General features: G+C 37.3%; 1 protein-coding gene and 1 pseudogene across 1 annotated transcript; one reads left to right on the top strand and one right to left on the bottom strand.

Moving 5' to 3' along the window:
* Window positions 1–2,645: 2,645 nt before the first annotated feature.
* Window positions 2,646–15,239, bottom strand: LOC101685677 (olfactory receptor 8B3). Its single transcript, XM_045080313.1, has 3 exons — window positions 15,220–15,239; window positions 5,583–6,462; window positions 2,646–2,768 (listed from the first exon to the last, which is right to left on the bottom strand). Exons 1-3 carry the CDS (start codon window positions 15,237–15,239, stop codon window positions 2,646–2,648), a joined length of 1,023 nt encoding a protein of 340 aa, XP_044936248.1.
* Window positions 11,841–12,377, top strand: LOC123392161 (annotated as a pseudogene).
* Window positions 15,240–18,745: the final 3,506 nt, after the last annotated feature.

Here is an 18,745-nt window from a genome sequence, read left to right as displayed (position 1 = left end):
GAGGGTGGGCCCTCAAGTCAAATCTGGACTTGAAAATCCTTAATTGTGAGACTGAAGACAGTGATATAACTTCTCTGGCCCTTGTATGTATGTTTTCATATCTATCTAATACCAATGTACAGATACAAAATGAGTTTTAAAGGAGAAATTTCATAGGGTTGTTGTGGGGATTAAAGGAGTTAAATCATATAAAGTATTGGAAACATGCCTGACACATAAAAAGAGCCTAAGTGTTGGTATCCCTCCCCTATTTCCAATCCATATTCATTATATCAAGATTTTTCAACCTTGGCACTATTGACATTTTGGACTAGATAACTCTTTTTTTTTGGGGGGGGGGGACTAGATAATTCTTCATTGTGAAGCTGTCCTGTGTATCCTAAGAAGAAAGCATCCCTGGCCTCTACCCATTAGATTCAAGTAGTATCCACCACCACCACGTGTGACAATCAAAATGTTCTCCAGAAACTGGCATATATCCCTTAGGTGGTAAAATCACTCATTTTGAGAAATGCAGATCCGTATGTAGATCCATAGCTACATGTAGGTGGACTTCCATAAATGCCTCTCAAAAAGGTCTATCTTATGTGCCTCAGGCTCAAAGTGTTCAAAACTAAAGTCAGCCCATTTTTTGCATCATCCAGGGAACTAATCTACAAACTAATCTTAACGCAACTTCCTCTCACTGGTCATCTTCATCCAGTCTCCAATTCCCAGAGAATCCAACTCCTTGAAATATTTGGCTTTCCTTCTTACACAGCTTCTATATTCTCTCTTCATCTCTAATTTAGATTACTCTAATAGTTTCTAACCAGTATTCCTACTAAAATGAGAATTTGTAACTTTTTCTACCCTGTACCATCACTGTACAAACATGTGCACTCTCTTCTTGCTCTCTATTCCTAATTCCTACTGTTACATCGTTGTAATAGTAAAGTAGGTGAGTTAATGCCGCTTTTAATCCCTTTTTTGTCATGTTGGTGAGTTTCGAGAAGAAACAGAGACAAGTTGCTTATCTTAGTCTTCCATCTTTAACCAGAGTCCTCCACTGCAATTCTAGGATGAAACCTAGAAGCATACTAAGTCCAGAGGAACCTGGAGTCTGGAATGTAATATTCTAGGTCCTGAGAGTCTTATTCTACCCAAAGTAGATGGTGCATGAGGGCTAACACTCCATAAATAGACTTTCTTTAGAGATTTTCCTGACTCACTACATTTAATGAACAATTTTTGAGCATCTAGACTATAAGACAGAGTGAACACACACAAAATGAGGTACAGGTCTTGACCCAATGATTTCTCAATATAGCCAAGGAAACTGAGATTTGTACCACTCTTAGCTATTGTTAGCTGGTCACTGTGCTAGATTCTCTATTCACCTTCCCTTTTGTCCTCCTCATGCCCACCCTCTAAATCAGACAGGAAGGGGTTCATTGACTGCTCCATGGTCAAGACAGCAAGTGCCAGAGCAACATTTATATTTAAGTGTCTATGAACCCAGAACTGATTTCTTTTACCATTACACTATGCAGAATTGTGTGGTATACGTGAAATATTTTGTAGAAGGTGCATTAGGAATCCTTCAAATTAAGTGACAGAAATTCAAGCTGGATCTGTCTAGATAAACCAGCCTATACCACAAAAGTGTGTAAAGCTGCTAAGCTGAGGATGTACATGGTTCCTTGTATAGCTGTATAGGACTAAGTTATTCATGTTCATGTCTCTCTTCCCACTTTTTGTTCTTCTTGGTTCTATTCAGTTTTTTTTTTTAATTATTTCTTTTCAGTGTAACAGTATTCATTGTTTTTGCACCACACCCAGTGCTCCATGCAATACGTGCCCTCCCTAATACTCACCACCTGGCTCCCCCAACCTCCCAACCCCCACCCCTTCAAAACCCTCAGGTTGTTTTTCAGAGTCCATGGTCTCTCATGGTTCTATTCAGTTTTAATCTCAGATGAGTTCTCCCCATGTAGCAAAAATAGAACCATCAAAATCCCTACATTTAATCTTACCAACTCAGTAACTCTAGGGAGAAAAGAAAAGTTAAAAAAAACAGTTATGGTAGAAAAGAGAAGTTAAATGTCTACTTCTGACTAAATCACTGCTGTCAAGGTTTGGAATGTGCTGATAGGCAAGATAATGTCTCCTAAAGTGAACAAATCAATCCATCAAAATCACATAAAATGTGCTACCTGTAATAGGCAAGGTACAGTCAGAAAAACAAATGGTATAATATGTGCTTCTTATGGAGTATATTTAAAACAAAGAATTGGTTTATTCAGATATTGCAAGATGGGAAGACAAAAACATTGAAAAATATAAAGACTATTAAACTACATAAAATAGCTACCACACTCATAACTGGTAGAACACATGGAAAGAGGAAGCATGATCAGATTCTAGAATCTCAGTTTGAATTAGGATTAGTGCTTGGAGGAAAGGAGGGTTTGAAAGTGCTTGGACGTCTGAAGTAGAGGTTCCCCCAGTGCTGGGTCCAACATGGAGGGAGACCAATGAGGAGGCCAATAAGTGCTTGAGCCTCTCAAGGGGCAGAGACCATGCAATGAAGCAAGGGAGGACAGTGCAGCTGCCCAGGGAGTGTTGTCCAGCTACTGACTATGCATCTAAGGAGGTGCAGAAAGTTAAACACATTTCCATGTGTTTATTGGCCATTTGTGTGCCTTTCTTTGGGACTTTTGGGCTTTCAAATAATTTGCCCATTTATGAAATGGTCTTTTATTATTGAGGTATCTTTTAATTTTTAACTTGTTATATGTAATGGTTACAACACCTTTATCAGAGACTCAGATACAGGTATGCAAATCTTCTTCAAATCTGTGGCTTGCCTGTGAATTTTTTTGGTAAACTGATGCTCTAATATTAATGAAATTTATTTTGTCTTTGTTCTTTTTTTTTTGAGTTTAGTGCTTTCTAGAATATGTCTAAGAAATCTATGTCTATACCAACATACTTTCTTCTGTTTTTTTCTAGAAGATTTATGTTTAAACTTTACATGTATAGTCTGATCCATTTAAAATTAATCATTGTATATGGTGTGTGAGGTAGAGATCGATCACTTAATTGTTTTCTCAAGAACAGAATTTCCAGCATCAATTGCTTAAAATATTTTCCTATCCCTATGGATTTACTCTGTTGCCTGGTCAAAAATGAATTGACTGTATAAGTAAGGATCTCTTTCTGAACCTTCTGTGCTGTACCATGACTTATTTATCTATCTTTTAAAAAACCGATCTTTCTTCATTATCAAAGCCTAAATTTAAGTGTTAAAATCAGTTAGTGTAAACCTTCTGTGTCATCTAGAGGTCCCCAAGGAGCAGATGCCAAGAAATAATTAGACCTCCAAGGCATTTATTGTGGCAAATAGCTGTGAAGGATAAAATGGGAGAGAGAGGGAGTCAGTGATAAAGATCTTCAAACTGGGTTCAAACTCTGACACCTAAGAAAGAAGAGAGAGAAGGAAAGACATGGTAGGAAAATCTCAGACTACAGTGCATTTCCAGAATGTCTCTGTTAGGATTAAGGGAAGTACCTAAACAAAGAATGCCTATCAGAAGACACCTATGTTACACTGCTATTGGCCAGCCCCTCTATGACCCATCACACTAAGTCATTGGCTGGGGACATCTCAGAGTGAGCATGGACTCTGCCTGAGCACAACAGTGAATCCAAAGGAGTATAAGCTATAGACATCAGTCAACAATGCTTCCCACAGCTGGTTCTCTTGAAGAGTTGAGCAGCACCTCCTTATGACTGCCACAGTCCACTCCCACAAACAAATTATACCCCAAAGTTCTTTCTGATTTATTATTGCTATTATATTATATTAATTTTATTAATTGATATATCATTATATATTTATTAATATAATTTATTGATTTAGCAGTAAACATTATTGTTGTTATTCAAACAAGATAATCCAATTCAACAAGTATTTCTTGTCCTCCCAATATATCTGACATTCTAAATATACAAATAAGAAAAACATTGAGAAACAGGAAAATTATAGAAAACAGTATATACTTTAAATCCTTATTATCTTCTTGGTGAGACAAAGTGCTATGGTCAAATGTTGAAATCCTAACCCGCAAACATATCAGGATGTGGGGCCTTTTGAAGGTGCTTAGGTCATGACAATGGAGTTCTCATGAGGGTGATTTGTGCCTTATAAAAACAGCTCCAGGAGCACGCCTATGTGGCTCAGTGGGTTAAAGCCTCTGCCTTCAGCTCAGGTGATCTCAAGGTCCTGGAATCAAGCCCCGCATGGGGGGGTGGGGGGAGGCGGTCTCTGCTCAGCAGGGAGCCTGCTTCCCCCTCTCTCTCTCTGCCTGCCTCTCTGCCTAATTGTGATTTCTGTCAAATAAATAAAATCTTTAAAAAATAAAAATTAAAAAATAAAATAAAAACAGCTCCATATAGATCACTAGTGCCTTCCACTATGTAAGGATATAAGAAGAGGTGTGTGACTTAAAAGAGTACCCACAGTCATTCGTACTGGCATCCTGATCTTGGACTTACAGCCTCCAGAACTGTGAGAAATAAATTTCCATTGTTTATTAGCCACCAACTCTGTAGTATTCTGTTATAACAGTCCAAATGGACTAAGACACAGACAAGTAAGCTCACAAAATGTTGCTAGGAATAGTTTATTATCATTAGTATATACCCTTTTTTCATTATAAACATCATTAAAAAGGTAAAATAATGTCTAACATGTTTCTCCCAATATGCATTATTTTCTTTTAAGTGATAAATAACAGACTACAGTGAGAACTTTAGGCTCTTTTTCAAAATATCTGATATACCAGTCATCCCCTATATTTGGATCCTGAGATACATATGTATGATTTCTGTAGTCATACTATGTTAATACTATTTTTGGCAATAAAAGGTGGAGTCATATGTATTCACTTCAGTATTAAATGAACTGGGCTGACTGAGGTTCCCAAATGCAGGTGCTATGTAATACAGATTTGACCATTTTCAAAGGGAACAAGAGAGAACAGAATAATAAAAAGAAAGTTAGTAAGAAGATAGAACAAAATTAAAAGAGCAAAAGGATTTGATTATACTTTAAGCTATATACATAGTTTGTAATGAACACATCTCATAGAAGCCTGTTGCCTATACCAGAGACAATATGGAAAAGAAAAAGAATGTTTCTAAAGTAATTCACACTTCTGGGTTTAGGTGGGCAAGCTGTAATTTCAACTTTCTGGCACTTGGGAATTTTATCATACTTGTCCAGGTTAGGAATAAAAAAGAATCTGTACAACTTGTTCTTTTTATAAAGATGTTATTAGTTATTTAGTAAACTATTATCAGGTACAGGAATATGGAAGCAAAAAATGAGATAACTTAGGGAAATGACATAAGGGAAATGATAAGATGAATCTATTAAAACACAGATAACACAATCTGCAGAAATATAGATAATGATCAAAACCTCTTCCTGAAAAATACTAACTAAAATTTTTAAAAATCAAATTCCTTTACATTATACCTTGTAACTACAGCATGTTTCTTCTCCATATTTTAATCAGGGCATTCTGCAGTGTAACCTTGATATCCTTGTTCCTCAAACTGTAGATCAGAGGATTGAGCATGGGTACCACATTAGTATAGAAAACTGAAGAAATTTTTCCCAGGTCCATAGATTCAGGAGAATATTTAAGATACATGAATGCTGCTGACCCAAAAAAAAGAGAAAGAGCAATGATGTGAGAGCTGCAGGTACTGAAGGCTTTTGATCGTCCTTGAGCAGATCTGATATGAAGAATGCTAGTGAGGATAAAGACATAAGAAATCAGGATGGTAAAACTGGGTACTGTGATATTAATTCCCACAACTATCAGAACTACCACCTCATTGACATAGGTGCTGGTGCAAGAGAGTTGGAGAAGAGGAAGAATGTCACACAGGTAATGGTTGATGATATTGACATGGCAGAAGGTCAGTCTAAGCATGCAGCCTGTGTGGGCAGAGGCTCCAGCAAATCCCATCATGTATGCTGCAACAGTTAGCAAGCAACAGACCCGATGGGACATGGTGACCCTATACAGCAATGGATGACAGATGGCCACATAGCGGTCATAGGCCATTGACGTCAACATGTAGCATTCCGAGATGACAAAAAAGAGAAAGAAAAACAGCTGTGTCATGCACCCAACATAGGAGATGATGTTCTCCCTTGATACAAAGTTCTTCAGCATCTTGGGGGTGAAAACAGAAGAGTAACAGAGATCAATGAAGGATAGGTTGAAGAGGAAGTAGTACATGGGGGTGTGGAGGTGAGAGTCGAAACCAATGAGAATGATCAAGCCAAGGTTCCCCACCACGGTGACAATGTAGATCATCAGAAACAGGAAAAAGAGGGGTTGCTGGAGCTCTGGGCGGTCTGTTAATCCAGCAAGAAGAAATTCAGTCACTGAGGAGTCATTTCTAACCAATATTGTCTTCTTTGGAAATCTGTGAGGACAGAAGAAAGTCCCGTTAATAGAAACCCCAGCTTTCCCCCCGTCCTTACACACTCTTAACTATGAGAAGAAGACTCAGACCAGCAAATAAGTCCTCCTTCACTCCACAGGGTCAGAGTGGACTAGCACATACTCCTTTCAACATTAAAACCACTCTGTCTTGTTTCATGAGCAGCACGTGACAAACAACTGCTCCCGTCTTTACTAGAAGATACAGGGATGGAGCAGTTGAGGATAAAGGCTACCTGTTGGTGAGCTTTGGTAGAGGAGAGCTATCCCCATCTCTGCTTCCCACTCATCCTACCCTTCACTTCGTAATTCCTACTCATGTTTCCATTACCCTACCACATATGTCAGTTCCCCCGTGATGACTATCAAAAAAGAGAAAAATCTGCTAGAGTAGCAACCATCCAGATGTTTTGCTTCCTAGAAGGAAGTGTCTCAGAGGGTTTCCAAATCCTTTACTACAAGAATCCACGAAGTCAATTACTGATAACACTTATTGAAGAGACCTTTGGTAGCCTAAGATTTGTAGTTAACTAGACATTGGGTGCTTCTACACATTCACCTCCTTTGTTCCCTCCTAGCTGGAAAGATAATGAACAAAGCAAAGTAGATGAGTTTCCTTTGCTTTGCAGGAGGGCATGAAACATTTGAATGTTGATTAAATTAGTAACATTTGTGGAAATATATCAATCTGTATACTGACTATAACATGTAAACGTTTCCATATGTATAGTATATTTCAGCAAAAAAATATTTCTAGAAAAAAAACCCAAAACTTTTCTTCCTCCGATGTGCCTATTTTCTGACCATGTCACTTGAAGCTGCTGTAGGTCTCCTGTTACCAAACTGAGAATGATCCCAACACCAGAAGGGTGTGCTGAGAATAATGCAGGCAGTGAGGTCAGAGTTGCATATTTGAGTTTCTTGTTATTAAAAATAAATACTTATCACCATTTTTCAGCAACAGAGTAAGAGAAAAATAGAAATTTGCATAACCCACTTTCCTTCCATTGTGAGAACTCAGTGCGGAGTCTTTGTGAGTTTCACCTCCACTGTCCTAGAGGAACTGACTTTTATAATATCAAAACTGAGCAGATAGTCACAGGATTTCTTCATTTATAGGCCAAAGAGCAATAGCATAGATCTCCCAGACTGAATGTTCCAGGAGTCGGTCTGAGGAGTAGATCAAACTTCTAGTTGTAAATTTACTAAGAGAGTTTGAAAGGAAACCACATGCTAACATGAGATGTACCATGTCATAGAGAACAAGGCTTTTGCATAAGGCTTATAATTCTTTTGGACCTCATTAGAAATCTAGGTATAGGTCTCCCCTAAGATCTTCCTATCATGATATATTCTACAGGGAAGAAATTAATGTCTGAGTTTATACCCTAATTGTGACAGTAAATGTTAATTTCCCATCAGGGATTATATATTCCCTAGGTTTTACAAGAAAGGACCCTCTGCTGTCCCTTATAAAGATGCAGATAAATAGAATCTAAAAAATGTCACTAATTATCTTTCTAGGTAACACATTTGTTTTAGCAGAACTTGTGAACTGAACAGTAATGTTTATTTATTATGCTCTTTTTAATATTTTGAGAACCTTCAAATAATCATTGTTTATGCATATTTTATAGGCATATAGTAAAAGGATACTTTTATTGTGTTTGCAGGTAATTGTTTAATGAGAAGTTATTTGATAGACTAAGAATCCGTTATCCCATGAAACTGTTCTGACTCAATGTCTTTGCTTTCAACATTAAGAAGTAAATCTATAAGAAAAATAGGTGTTAGAAGGCTCCCATTTCAAGAAAATATTACCTTGGAATTTCAGCATATATATTAATTTCTACTGGTGCTTGTGAGAAGGCATCTAAATTTTTCTTAAATGAGTATAGATTCACAGGTAATTGTAAAAATAATATATGGATTCCCTTGAACTCCATCCAGATTCCTATCACAGTGACATCTTCAACAACTGTAGTATAAAAGCAAAACTGGGAAACTGAGTTCGGTACAATAACTAGACTTTAGGACTGCAGATGCTATTCAGTTTTCAGTGGTTTTACATGTACTGAGTGTTTCTGGTGTGTGTGTGTGTGTGTGTGTGTGTGTGTGTGTGTGTGTGACTGTGCATAGATCAATTCAATCTGATCCCTTGTATAGATTCATGTACTGACCATCACAATTAGGATACAGAAGTTCTATTACTTTATTCTACCCCTTTATAGTCACACCAATCCCCCTCCCCTGCATCTATCTTCCAGCAACCACCAACCTGTTCTCCATCTCTACAGTTGATGCCTTTAGAGAACAAGAAATGAAATCATATAATATGTAACCTCTAAATTTAGCTTTTTTTTTTTGCTTGAATATTTGTGGTTTTTTAAAATTATTTAAATTCAATTTAGTTAACATATAGTAGTATATTATTAGTTTCAGGGGTAGAATTTAGTGATTCATCAGTTGCATATAACACCCAGTTCTCATTACATCATGTGCCCTCCTTAAGGCCCATCACCTAGTTACCCCATCCCTTCACTCCCCTCCCCTTCAGCAACCTTGTTTGTTTCCTAGAGTTCACTCTCTCTCATGGTTTACCTACCTCTCTGTTTTCATCTTATTTTATTTTTCCTTCCCATCCCCTATGTTCATCTGTTTTGTTTTTTAAATTCCATATATGAGTGAAATCATATGGTGTTTGTCTTTCTCTGACTAACTTATTTGGCTTAGCTTAATACCCTCTAGTTCCATCCATGTTGTTGCCAATGGAAGATTTCTGATGGTTGAGTAATATTCCAGTGTATGTGTGTGTATCACATCTTCTTTATCTAGTCATCTGTCGATGGACCCCTGAGTTTAGCTTTTTGCCTAAGTATGATGTCCAAAAATTAAATTCAATATCCATGGCTCTATGTTATGGTAGAGAAAGAACAAATGTCCTTTGAGAAGAATTTCAAGAATAACTCCTCTCAAGGACATAGAGCTTAATTCCTCTCCCTTAGACTTAATGACTTGATTCCGAAGAACTGAGTATGCAAAGGGGGAAAACAGTGTATTTTTCTCCCTGACAGACACCACCTTAAGCAATTCACCAAAGTTAACATCACTAGCGATAAGTCATATTGATATCCAACAGACCATGACAGGCGCCTCACTCTATGTTACTCTTTCAAAATGTACAACCCAATCTAATAATCAAAAAGCAGCGTATAAACCCAAATAAGGGCATTATTCAACTTATCTATCTATACTCTTCAAAATCATTATAGTCATTTAAAAAAGGCAAAGACTGAGAAAATAGAGATCAGGGAAGACTAAGGAGAAATAACAACTAAATGCATTGCAGAATCCTACTAGGATCCAGGAACAGAAAAATTTCATTAGTGAAAAAAATTTCTTACTCTATATTTTTCTCTCTATATATAATCCAGATGTTAGAATTATTTGACAAGAATTTTAATGCAGTAAACATAAAACTGTTTCAATGAGCAATGATAAATATTCTTAAAACAAATTATAAAATAAAATATTTTAACAAGCAGAAAATTTGAAAAGAACCAAATAGGACTCTTGCTCCTGGGAGGGTGGCGATGGTATATTTTCTCTTATTCTTCCTCTTATCACAACTAAAAACCCTGGACATTATATATATAAAACAAACATAAGACATTTCTTAAAGGTAGAGAGGAAGAGATACACTTGTAACAGAACTGAGGGCTCAGCGTCAGTTCCCTGGATTACTTTTTGCATCCTACATGCCAAATTTGGAGAAGCTGGCAAAAAAAGTTTCAATAAGCACATATATTTTTAAAAATTAAATTGACAAATTGATAAAGACCAGACAAAAGCTACCTCTATCTAGGCAAAAGATCAGGATAGGGACAACCTAAAAAATTAAAATAATAATTAAAAAAAAAAACTGGCTCCACTTACACTCATGGTAGCAAAGACAGAGTGGGAACCAGTCTACCCTCATGAGTTTATGTTAAACTTTATCAACAAAACACACACACACACACACACACACATGTGCGTGCATGCACGAAAGTCGTCAGAGGAGGCCTAGTGGAAAGTCAGGACTTCTAATTACCCAGCATCAGTGAGACCACCCTCACCACAGCATCAGTGAAGAATATGTGGGGAGCCAGAATTCCCATTTCCATTCAGTAGTATTGAAGGGTTTCCTCCTTTGAATGTCAACAAAGGCTGAGAGGAGAACATAAATTTCTAATTCAACCTGCAGTAATAAGTTAATCCCTCCCTTCTCCCACTGGGGCAGTGTTAGGGGAAAACAAAACAAAATGAAACAAAACAAAAAACCACAGACTAAAAGGAAGATTAAAATAAGACCCAGAGTCTCATAATATAATATGAAAATGGGCAGGTTTCAATCAAAAGTCATTTGTCATACCAAGAACCAAGAAGACTATATATTAAATGAAAAAAGACAATTACAGATGCCAACATTGAGAGGTCAGAGATGTTAGATTTACCTGAAAGTCATGATAAAGATGTTTCAATAAACATTATGAACAAACTTGAAACAAATTAAAAAATGCAAAGTCTCAGCTAAGAAACAGAAAATGTCAGTGAAGAAATAAGAGAAACAAAGAAGAACAAAAGGGAAATTTTAGCTCCAATTAGTAACTTTGTGAATGGACTCAACAACAAAATGGACCAGAATCAATGAATTAGAAGGTAGAACAAGAAAGATTACACAATCTGAAGAGCAAACAAAAAAGTAACTGGGAAAAAAACTGAAGAGAATCTAAGAGGCCTATAGCACTATAACAACAACAACAAAAAAATCCAATATTCATGTCACCACAGTCCTGGAAAGAGAAGAGAAACTGCACTAAAAGAGTGTTTAATTTGCGGGAAGTTTCAAAATTTCCCACATTTGGCAAAAGACTCAAATGTACAGATTCAAACAGGATTACACCCAAAGAAATCCACACCAAAACACAAAATAGTCAAATTTCTAAAAACCAAAGACAAAAAAATGTAATAAAAAAGAAACAATACCTTGAGTCTTTCAGGTGGGCCTGGTGGTCAGGAGCACGATGGCGGGTGTGATAGATGGCTCTGCTGGGGAGGTGAGGGTGGTGAAGGTCCATAGGTCCAAGGTGACCTTTAGCAGGGCCCATGAGGCGGGGAAGCCCCGGGGTGGGGATCATCCCCAGCAATGTGGGGCTGCAGTGTACTGGAGGCCTGGGTGGCTACAGGGAGTCATGACAAGGCTGCTCAATGATAGCACTCCTGTGCAGGGGGTCCCACATGAGGAGCATATGGTCACAGCTGTATTGTGTAAGCCGCCAAAGGTCATAGGGGATGGAGGAGCACAAGAAGGAAGGGGAGGCCCTGAACCAGGAGCAGAAGCCCAAGCACTGGTTCTCCAAGTAGGAGCCAAAATTCAGGAGGAGGTGGCAGCCACCACACTGCCAGAGCACAAGCAGCAGAAGCTGTAACACATCTTCAGAAACTCAGTCACCACCATCGCCCAGCTCTACAAAGACTGAATGTGCCAGCAGCCAGGACTTTCTCTCTGGGTCCCCTTCCAACACAGCCACTGCCATCATCAGTCTCTACAAAGAAGCATGGAGACCCATCAGTGAAATTTTGACATTGGAATTCAAATTGGCTCTCAGCTACGCAATAGGGATGCAATGGCTTGGGTTAAAAATCTCGGAACTATTGGTAGAGATTTCAGCAACTTCCTGTGTGGAAGAATTCCTCCACCACAAAACTCTAGAGCCCCACCACCACCCAAGACTGACTACAGTGTCCCCTAACGTAGCTACTTCAACAGAAACTATCTCATCAGTACAGACTGATTACCCTTCTGGAAGCCATAGTTCTGAGTTGTAAAAACTTTTTCAATACATTTCTGTGGAAAAGTGGTGAAGAGTGTCCCTGTGGACCCAATTTCACATTTAGGTTAAGGTCCAGGTAGACACTGTTTGGTTTTTGTCCATTATACTAATTATGTGTTCAGGACTTCCCACAAAGGGGATAGAAATAGACAAGAAATTCCCAAAGATACTCGATTAGGTGTTTGGATAAACTACAGTGTTACTATAAACACAGAGAACTCAGGAAGAGTTACAAAGAGTTACAAATACAAATTGTAAACGTATACATTCAGTTTTGAATATGGTGGACTTGAGTTGCCAACCGGACATCCAAGTAGAAGTATACAGCCTAATGAAGGCTAACTAAAGTTCAAGATAAAAGACCAGAATATGAAAAAAAAAAAAAAAAGATTTGGAGAATTATTTCTGTAAAGGTTAAAGCCATGACATTATGTGAACTTAATCAGAGAGAGGGTAAAGAGAAAAAGAGCAGAGGTCAAGAAAAATATTTGGGAAATCCCTCATTTGGGTTTTATGCTTGGGATAATTTAAAACCCAACCATTACTAAAATGGGTTCCAAATATTATATTCAGACTCCTCAAAATTACAAGGGAACTAAACATTCCTCAGGACAAATTTGAAATATATCCCACAAGATAGACATTCCTTGGGCTGCAGCAATGATGGGAACTTGGAGATTCATTAAAACATGTGTTTTCTATGGAAATGTTAAGAACTCTTATTCAGGTGATGTAAGAACAAGAAACACTCCTTCTAAGTTCATGTTATATCAAATCACATTACAAGAAGAGTTTTATGCTAAGGTTCTAACCTAGAGTTGAAAGTCATTCTTTCACCTTTAATATAACCAGTGTTAATATGTGCAAATACAGAATAAGAGTAGAGAGACTCTGAGTTTATCCTTACATTGCAAAACTATTTCATTCATTTCCTTTGTTCCATATACATAAATGTCACCTTAGCCTAATTTAATTATAATAAAGTATATCAAATAATCACCCTTTCCATGAGATATACCAAACCATCTCTTGACTCCTTTATAAGCAACTCAAGCCCTATATGTTCTAATTTGTCAAATTCAGTGGTAATTTAAGCCTTATAGTGCATTATCATAAAGATGCAGAAAAGGAAAACTTATTTGTAACTGAATAGATTCTTAATTTGCAGGATTATGTCACACTGAACTAACCTGCTATAACATCCAGAAACATTAGTTAATGTATTTTTTAATGTAAATACCAGAGGTGGTAAAAAGAAAATTAAATCTGCAAGTTCCAAGAGGGAAAGGGGGAAACAGATTCTAATTCAGTAAATCTGGAGTGGGGTACTTGGTTTTGAATCTCGATAACCTCCCAGCTAATGCAGAAGCTGCTGTTCAGTTGACCAAATTTTGAGGAGAAAAACCTTAGGACATTATTCAGTGTTTAGAATGTGGCAGGTGTCTGCAACTACCACAGTTTTTTCACAGGTGAATGCCCGTTTTAGTATAGACAGAGCAACATGTTCTGGGTCTCAATAAAGGTGCATGGGTTTCAGAAAAGGGGGAAAAAAAGAAAAAATTCAAACTTACTCTAACAAAAGAAAAGGCGATGAAGAAGGTGTAAGAGATTTGGGGGAAGGGGTCAGTTAAATGCCAAATGATCTGAGCAGATACTCCCTAGACAGACCCTGGCAGTCCAGAATGAAAGCAAGTGAATAACTACTACATCTATGTGAAAAGAATAAATACCAAACATGATTTTTCATTAAAAATTCAAAAGGCCAGGAACAGTATAAAAACATAAATTTTTTTAATATTGTAATTTTATTTTATATTTTTTAGTGTTCCAAGATTCATTGTTTATGCACCATACCTAGTGCTCCATGTAATACGTGTCCTCCTTAATAACCGCATAAATTTTTAAATATATAAAACTAACCTAATTGTAAGTTCCTGGTACATATTAGCTAGTAAAATTATGAAAACTGTATTCTTTTTTTTTAGAGTATATCTAATTTTTTATTTTTTATAAACATATATTTTTATCCCCAGGGGTACAGGTCTGTGAATCACCAGGTTTACACACTTCACTGAAAACTGTATTCTGAAGAGGAGAAATTTCTCTTCTACCCTCTTACGATCTCCAGCTGGTTCTAAGAATGAAACTGACTTAAGGCAGGTTAATGGGGGAAAACATACACATTTTAATTATTTTTACATGTGCATGGAAGCCTTCAAAAAGTGAAGACCAAAAGAAACCTCTTAGAGCCAAGTACTTACAATGCTAAGTTGGACAAAGAGTAGCAAATTATGGAAACATGACAAGGCAAAGGGGCTTTAGCTAGTATAGCTAATTGTGAAGAAGCAACTAGAAAAATAAGGTTCAACAAGGTTTATTTGTACAGACTTCTCAGTCTTGCTTTCCCATCAGTGGTGATAATAATTTTTGCCTCCCAATATAGGGAGACCATATTTCAGATAATGTTTGTAGCTATAATTATTTTATGGGGACAAGCTTTGCTACATCTCCCAAGTTCTTGTGTCATGTTTTTAATATTTTTAGACCTTTTTAAAAGTTTTCTATTTATAGGAAAATTGACAAGATAGTACAGACTTCCCATATATCCCTCTGTACCCAGTTGGTCCTAATACTAACATTTTATAATCATATGGTACATTCTTTACAATAAATGAACCAGTATTGAGGCATTATTAATTGAAATCCATAATTGATTTAGAAATGGCTTTTATCTAATTGTCTTTCTTTTCAGGATCCCAGATTACACTTATTTGTAATGTCTCTTTAGGTTCCTGTCAGCTTTGATAGTTTCTCACACTTCCCTTGTTTTTGATGACCTTACAGTTTTGAAGAGCATCCTAGGTATATTATAGGGTATCCCTCTAATGGAATTTGATGATTTTGTAATGACTACACTGGGGTTATGGGCTTGGGAGAGGCAGGTCACAGAGGTAATGCCATTTTCACCACATTATATCAAGAGTATGTAGTATCCTTATGATTGATGAATATTCACTGTGACCTTGATCACATGGCTGAAGTAGTGTTTATCAGGTTTCTCCACTGTAAAGTCATGCTCTCCATACCCTAACTTCCATACTTTTAGGAAGGAGTTATACTATGAGCAGCCTACACTTAAGGAATAGGACATTATTTATTGAATTATTTATTTTTATCAATTTACCACACTTATGTCATACACTGGGTATAATCCAATACTACTTTATTTACTCAAATTTTCCAGCTCAAATTTTCCAATGGAGCTCTTTCGATTGGCTCCTACACCCTTTTGAAATACCCCCATTGTATGTGTGTGTGTGTGTGTACGTGTATGTAGAGAGAGAGCACTTCGTGGCATTACAAGATGCTTTCAGGCTCATCTTGTTTATCACCTGCCCTGGAACAGTATTAAATTCATTTCATTAGGAAATGGTACTAGAAAACAAGATCTCAATGCTAGCTGTGTTTCTTGCCACAAGAGTGTCATTCTTTTAAGGCCCTTTCAGTTGACAAGACAAAGAAATATGTTTGTATACTAACAGATGCATATACATGTATGTATGAATATGTCTATATGTAGCATCTTTATATTAAGCTAAATATGAGTTCTTACTAATGTCTCCAACTCTAAACTATTACCACATTCATCATTCTAGCCTCCTTTTAATTCTACGTACTTGTAAATTCCCACCCCAACAGCAAGAAACCTGGCTCTCACCTTCCACCATCCATTTACATAATTGGTCAGTTCCAGCGTACATGGACAGCAGTATCAGAATTCTTAACCCATACTCCCATAGAAACCAACCAGAGCACAGTGCTTATGAGCAGTTCCTTTGCTTTTAGTCTTACAAATTTCACTCATTTCCACCTCCTATTCCCCTTACCTCCTTCACTGAAGTTTCATAATTTTGTAATATATTAAGATTCTCCTTTCATTATTTGTGTTCCCTCCTGGTATTGTCCTGACTTCATAAATGATTTCACAGATTTTCAAACATTAAACTTCATTCTTTGTATTGTAATGCTCTATGAGTTTTGAGAAATACATAGCATCATTTGTCTATCATTACAGTATCACAGAATAGTTTCACTGTCCTAAAAATCCTCAATCTTTCTTTTATTCATCCCTCACTGCTCCCTCAAAAAATCTGACAACCACTGACCTTTATACTGTCTCTATAGTTTTGCCTTTTCCAGAATATCAAACAGTTGGAAACAAAATAGTATGTAGCCCTTCCAGATGGCTTTTTTACTTGGAAACACATCTTCAATACTCCTACATGTTTTTCACAGCATGATAGCTCATTTCTTTTTATGTCTGAATAATATTCCCCTATACAGATATACCAAATTTAACCCATTCACTTATATTTTTTCTCTTTTAAAAGCAAGCTAAGACGTATATTTTTTTATTTTTATTTATTTTTTTTTCATTTATTATTTTCAGCATAACAGTATCATTATTTATTCACCACACCCAGTGCTCCATGCAATCAGTGCCCTCTATAATACCCACCACCTGGTAACCCGACCTCCCACCCACGCCCCTGCCACTTCAAACACCTCAGATTGTTTTTCAGAGTCCATAGTCTCTCATGATTCACCTCCCCTTCCAATTTCCCCCATCCCCCTTCTCTCTAACTCCCCATGTCTCCATGCTTTTTGTTATTTTTTTAATTTCTTTTCAGTGTTCCAGAATTCATTGTTTATGCACCACACCCAGTGCTCTATGCAATATGTGCCCTCCATAATACCCATCACCAGGCTCACCCAACCTCCCACCCCCCGTCCCTCCAAAACCCTCAGATTGTTTTTCAGAGCCCACAGTCTCTCATGGTTTCTCCCCCTCCAATTTCCCCCAACTCCATTCTCTTCTTCATCTCCCAATGTCCTCTGTGTTACTCCTTATTCTCCACAAATAAGCAAAACCATATGATAATTGGCTCTCTCTGCTTCACTTATTTCACTCAGCATAATCTTCTCCAGTCCCGTCCATGTTGATGCAAAAGTTGGGTATTCATCCTTTTTGATGGAGACATAATACTCCATAGTATATATGGACCACATCTTCTTTATCCATTCATCCATTGAAGGGCATCTTGGTTCTTTCCACAGTTTGGCGACTGTGGTCATTGCTGCTATGAACATTGGGGTACAGATGGCCCTTCTTTTCATGACATCTGTATCTTTAGGGTAAATACCCAGTAGTGCAATTGCAGGGTCATAGGGAAGCTCTATTTTTAATTTCTTAACGAATCTCCACACTGTTCTCCAAAGTGGCTGCACCAACTTTCATTCCCAGGGAGTTCCCCTTTCTCCACATCCTCTCCAACACAGGTTGTTTCCTGTCTTGCTAATTTTGGCCATTCTAACTGGTGTGAGGTGGAATCTCAATGTGGTTTTAATTTGAATCTCCCTGATATCTAGTGATGATGAACGTTTCTTCAGTATGTCTTCATTGGAGAAGTGTCTGTTTAAGTCTTCAGCCCATTTTTTTATATGATTATCTGTTTTGTGTGTGTTGAGTTTGAGGAGTTCTTTATAGATCCTGGATATCAGACCTTTGTCTGTATTGTCATTTACTTTTAAAGATTTTATTTATTTTATTTTAGAGAGAGTATGTGTATGCTGGGGAAGGAGAGAGGGAGAGTCCCAAGCTGACTCTGCACTGATCATGGAGCCCAGTGTGGTGCTCGATCTCATGATCCCAAGATCATGACCTGAGCCAAAAGCAAGAGTCAGAGGCTTAACCAACTAAGCCACCTAGGCACCCCTATCCATTCACCTTTTTAAGAGCATCTTGTTTGCATTTTGGCAATCATAAATAAAGCTGCTATAAAAAATCAGATGAAGGTTTTTGTATGGACATGAATTTTCAGATCAATTGGGAAATATCCAGGAGCATTATTGCTGGATTGTAAGTGAAGACTATAATTTGCTTTTATGAGAAATGACTAAACTATTTTCCAAAGTAGCTGTACCACTTTGTATTACCAACAGCAAGAATGAAAGCTCCTATTGCTCCCATCCTTGCCAGCATCTGGTACTGCCAGTTTCTCAATTCTGTAGTCATTGTATTATACGGAAAATGCAAAAGACTCCACCCCCAAACTACTAGAACTCATACAGCAATTCAGTAATGTGGCAATACAAAGTCAATGTACAGAAATCAGTGGCTTTCTTATACACTAACAGTGAAAATACAGAAAGGGAAATTAGAGAATTGATTCCATTTACTATAGCACCAAGAACCATAAGATACCTGGGAATAAACCTACTCGAGGAACTACAGAACACTCATGAAAGAAATTGAAGAAAACACAAAAAGAAGACCATTCCATGCTCTTAGATCAGAAGAAT

The sequence above is a fragment of the Mustela putorius genome, unplaced genomic scaffold (genome assembly GCF_011764305.1).
Source record: "Mustela putorius furo isolate JIRA1106 unplaced genomic scaffold, ASM1176430v1.1 tig00000460_pilon_pilon_pilon, whole genome shotgun sequence".
NCBI classification, from domain to species: domain Eukaryota; kingdom Metazoa; phylum Chordata; class Mammalia; order Carnivora; family Mustelidae; genus Mustela; species Mustela putorius.
Note: the sequence above shows the minus strand (reverse complement) of the source record. Positions and strands in the feature narration are given on the sequence as shown.

Coding starts and splice junctions, on each gene's coding strand:
- LOC101685677 (XM_045080313.1), bottom strand. CDS start 15,239: ATGCTCTTCAAAACTGTAAG. Junction 6,463..15,219: donor ATGCTCTTCAAAACTGTAAG/GTCATCAAAAAC, acceptor AATATTGGTTAG/AAATGACTCCTCAGTGACTG. Junction 2,769..5,582: donor TGAGGAACAAGGATATCAAG/GTTACACTGCAG, acceptor ACATATAACAAG/TTAAAAATTAAAAGATACCT.